The sequence below is a fragment of the Olea europaea genome, chromosome 8 (genome assembly GCF_002742605.1).
Source record: "Olea europaea var. sylvestris chromosome 8, O_europaea_v1, whole genome shotgun sequence".
Taxonomy (NCBI): Eukaryota; Viridiplantae; Streptophyta; class Magnoliopsida; order Lamiales; family Oleaceae; genus Olea; species Olea europaea.
Window position 1 is genome coordinate 20,481,357 of NC_036244.1, and position 5,018 is coordinate 20,486,374.

General features: G+C 36.0%; 1 protein-coding gene across 1 annotated transcript in view; it reads left to right on the forward strand.

The window, feature by feature from the left end:
- LOC111398425 (zinc finger MYM-type protein 1-like) overlaps positions 1–2,911 on the forward strand; it is a 3,588-nt gene extending 677 nt beyond the window's left edge. The window contains exons 2-5 of the mRNA XM_023025325.1: positions 177–1,297; positions 2,275–2,336; positions 2,702–2,734; positions 2,851–2,911. Coding sequence (XP_022881093.1) covers positions 177–1,297; positions 2,275–2,336; positions 2,702–2,734; positions 2,851–2,911 — 1,277 coding nt within the window. The remainder of the gene's footprint in view (positions 1–176; positions 1,298–2,274; positions 2,337–2,701; positions 2,735–2,850) is intronic.
- The last annotated feature ends 2,107 nt before the right edge of the window (positions 2,912–5,018 follow it).

Here is a 5,018-nt window from a genome sequence, read left to right on the forward strand (position 1 = left end):
AGTTGGCCAACTTGGTAACGATGGATTCAAAGATTGGCATAATTTGCATCGGTCTATTAAAAGTCATGAAGGAAATGAAGACCATTTATGTTGCGTGACTGGCTGGATTGAATTGAAAAATAGGTTTCGAACAAAAACTACAATTGATAAAAGTGTTGAATTGTTGATCGATGCAGAAAGAGAACATTGGAGGCATGTATTAACAAGGATAATCGCTATTGTTAAAAGACTCGCCAAAAATACCTTGCCATTTCGAGGAGATAATGAGAGGCTAAATGTTGAGAATAATGGCCTATTTTTACAAATGGTGGAAATGATTAATGAGTTTGATCCAGTAATGAAAGAGCACCTTCGGCGGGCTAATGCAAGAGAGATTCAATACACGTATCTTGGCAAAAAAATCCAAAATGAGTTGATACAGTTGTTGGCTAATGAGGTGAGAAATGCAATTGTCAAGAAAGTTAAACATGCAAAATATTTCGCGATTATACTTGATTGTACTTCAGATGCAAGTCGTGAGGAGCAGATGTCTTTGATAGTACGATTTGTAGATGATTCAACAAACTTACCTACAGTTGAGGAACATTGGCTTGAATTTTTGAAGGTAGATGACACAACAGGACTTGGACTTGCAACCGAGCTTCAAAAGGCTTTGATCAAACTTGATCTGGATATTGATGACATTAGAGGGCAAGGGTATGATAATGGATCTAACATGAGTGGGAAGCACAAAGGTGTACAAAAAAGAGTACATGAAATGAATCCCCGAGCTTTTTATACTCCATATAGTGCTCATAGTCTAAATCTAGCATTATGTGATATGGTGAATTGTTGTTCCAAAGCTGTATCCTTCTTCGGAGTGATACAACGCATCTACACTTTATTTTCCTCTTCTACCAAGCGATGGAAAATTTTTAAAGATAATGTAAAAGGGTTGACAGTTAAGCCATTGTCACAAACACGTTGGGAAAGTCATGTTGAGAGTGTGAAGCCTATAATGGAGCAAACCGCACAGATAAGAGAAGCCTTACTTGATTTGGCAGAATCTAACGAAGATCCTAAAGTGAAAAGTGAAGTCGAGTCGTTAGCAACACATGAACTTCAGAATTTTGAGTTCTTGCTTGGCATTGTAATCTGGTACAGGTTGTTGCATGCAGTCAATATTGTGAGTAAATTTCTTCAAACCGAATCCATGGATATTGATCATGCTTTCGATCTATTGCAAGGACTTGTTTTATTTTTTGAAGATTATAGAGAAATCAGATTTGCCGTTACTATGGATGAAGCAACAAAAAAGGCAAACGAAATGGGAATTGAAATTGTATTTACAGAAAAACGCATAATTCGAAGGAAAAAACAATTTGATGAAAGCGGTAGTGATGAGGTAAAGCAATCAGCAGAAGAATCTTTTAGAGTTGAGTACTTTATTTTTATAATTGATCAAGCTCTATCTTCTCTGAGGGGTCGATTTGAACAATTCAAACAATATGATGACATATTTGGATTTTTGTTTAATTTGAAAAGATTAAGGGATGCAATTTTATCAAGTTTGTTGAACTCTTATATGAATCTTGAGAAATATCTTGAACATGATGGGCGTTCGGATATCAGTGGAGATGATTTATGTTCGGAGTTACAAGTCTTGAAGATTTATTTATCAAATGAAGCAACAAGAGCAATTGAAGTGCTGCAATATTTGATGACTCACATTATTTGTTACCCAAATGCTTATATTGCTTACAAAATTTTGTTAACCATACCGGTTACAGTTGCATCTGCGGAAAGAAGTTTCTCAAAATTGAAGTTGATCAAGACCTATCTTCAATCAACTATGTCACAAGAAAGATTAAACTGGTTGGGCATGTTATCAATAGAAAAAGAAATGGTTGGGCAGCTAAATTATTCAGATTTGATTGATATTTTTGCCTCCAAAACGGCAAGACGAATAGTATTCAACTAATTGTTTGAAACATTGTTGGTTTTGATGGTTTATAATATAAATCGTTTCTATAATATATTTAGTTGTTGTTTTAATGTTAGTTTTTTAAGTTAGCAATGAGTCGCATAATACGTCATTGAATTTTGTATTTAAATTGCTTTCGCTGAGGGGCCTACTTTACACGCTTCGCCTCAGGGCCCATAAATCACAGGACCGGCTCTGGGTGAAACACCACCCGAAGAGTTGTTATAGCCACACCCTCCACTGTCGGAGCCGCAATTAATGATATTTCTTTTTTGGTTTTTATTTCACTGTTCCATCCAAACAACATATAGTCAACGGTCTCCATCTCAACTCGTGAATATAAGATTCTGCAACTTTTGCCATCCACTTCAATGTACCTGCCTATTCTTCAGAAATTTGTTGAAATATAGAGAAAGCAAAGAAGGCCTTCAAGTTTCTTCTGCACTTTACTTTAAGCACAACAATTCATTACGGCTACCTTACCGAGTTTTGGTTGATACCAACTCCATCAATTTGGCCGGGCGAGCAACCTTGGAAACGAAATTCAAGGGTTAATTTGTTTAGGATCGATACGGTTCTAATACCATGTCAAATAGAATCAAATCAAAACTAAATATGGTAACTATCAATTATAATATTAACTAATGGTAACCTATAATTTAAATATGGTAAAAACAATCTATCTATATATACTACAATTATAATGATGATATAAACGTCAATTGTAATCTTCGACAGTCTCATTGACAAGTTGAAGACTGGCGTATTGTTGTAGTGTTTTAGTATTTCACAATGGAATCTTTTACAATAAAGAAAAATAATTAATTCCATGTTGGCGTACTTATTCTTACATTATTATCTAAATACCATGAATTCAAACTCTCAAGGCGTGCAGATCCTACAGATTCCACCGAGAGAATAGCACCCCTTCTCCCAGCTCCTACCTAATGCACATTTCTTGTAAAAATGGGTAGCACACCGCAGGCCTTATTCAATGCTCTATTATGTCTAGACACCCAAATCATAGAATGTTTGCTTGTGTGTGTCAACTTCTTTTTCTTTTTTCCTGATTTCTGGCCTCCAAGTTTCTTGTGGCCAGCAAAATATTATAAGACCCAAAAATCTTGGGGAAAGAAATTCCTCAACAAACAAATTCATCCACAAGAGTTGGATTTCCTCTCTTGTTCAGAATCAGTTGCCTTCCTTGGAAATAAGGCTTATATTGGGAAAGGGCTTATAGCTGCTGCTTCTTGTTGTTGTTAAGAATCACTTGCTTTAGTATGGTAACAAAATGCAGATATCTTTGATGTGAAGAACTATGCAACAAAAGCCTTAGGATATTGCAAAAAATGATAAAATACAATTATACAAGGGAGTCTGATGTCAAATATGTGTAACCAAACCATTCTAGCTTTAGGTACCTGACTTACGAAATTGGCGTGTGACTAATACCAAGCCCATCACAGGTAAGTATCATCCCCTTAAATCTCGATAAATATTCGAGTGTTGGCAATTCACATTATCATTAAGCAATCATTAAAGATGCATGAAAAACAGCTGAAATTTGACATTACGAAAAATCCTTACCCGCAAAGTATACTTGTCAATCTCATAGTTTCCATTCAAATCACAGTCCAGTCTTTTGTCTGGATCACTTAATATTGTAATGGTTAGGTGGAAGAAAAGTTATACTGCATATTCTAAAAATGGAGACCTCAGAGCTCCGAGTATTGAACATTCATGATGCCAATGCCCACAAAAGGGTGACTTTCTATGATGCACCGACACGAACACGTGTGTCCGACACGATACGTGTCAGATACGTCGACTCGTGATTTTTCAAAAAAGTACCGACACGACACGTTCATTAAATTCCTTAAATTCTTCATTTATATAATTTAAATTTAGTTTTATACTTATTATTGATTTTTCTTGTCGAAATCTTTTAAATATGAGTACTTATTTGTTATTTACTAATAACTTAATAGCTATAGTAAGAAAAAAAATGATTATTGTAGAGCGTCGGTATCGACATGTGTTGGACATGGGCACGGACACACTACCCTAATTGGAGTGTCCGTACTACAGGCTTTTAATCTCTACTAGCACGGGCATTTCAGCCTTGAATTTGCATACAAAAATATAGAGGAATTCTGCCACCTGAGTACTAGACAAAATGAAAACTCAATGCAGTCTTAATAGAGCTTAAATGTCAGTTCCCACCTTAAGGTTAAAGAATATGGCAATCCCTCTTACTTGCATTTTCCTTTTTTATTTTACTATTTCAAAGAGGAAAGAAAAAGGTACAAGATAGCAGTTGTACATGTTCCAAAAATGTCAGGCCCTATTTCTAGTTTGATTTTGTCATGCATTCATGTAGAGTGATGTGTTTAACATAATTCGAAGAAATAATGTATATAAAGTACATCGAAACCAAATTCATATGCAACATAAAATGCCATATTCAAACTGACTCATGATAGTGCTATGTCATCAAAATTGTTTAGCTCAAAAAAAAAAAAAAACAAAGAGAAAAAATCAAAATCCACATCACACAAGCACTATACAGTAACTTGCCAAAATGTGTTCATAGACCAGAATCAGATATCAGAGGTATAGGGGATTGACTTGTACAATAACCGTTGTATGCTTTGTTAATCTCTTGAAATTTTGCAGTAACAGCAGTATCACGCCCATGTTTGTCTGGATGCCACTTCTGCACGCAGACAGAATATAAATGATATAAATGCCGACAAATTGGTCTCTGTCCAAGGGTTGGGTAGGGTATCAAAGTATCAATTCGCCCCCCGGGGCATAGCCCAATGGTGCAAAAGACAGGAGTGGTTATCTCACGCCTTGCTGACAGCCGCAGTGAGGGGGTTCGATTCTTGAAATATAGAATTGAACTCTTTGTAGGCGCAGTGTACAGACAGCTCTTGTTCTCTGACTTGTTGGGGCACATCCCGCGATTTACTTTCCTCACAAAGCTCTAGGGGTAGGGTGATGGGGCCCCCAAAGTTGAGGTTCAACCTTTATCAAAGTATCAATTCAAAAA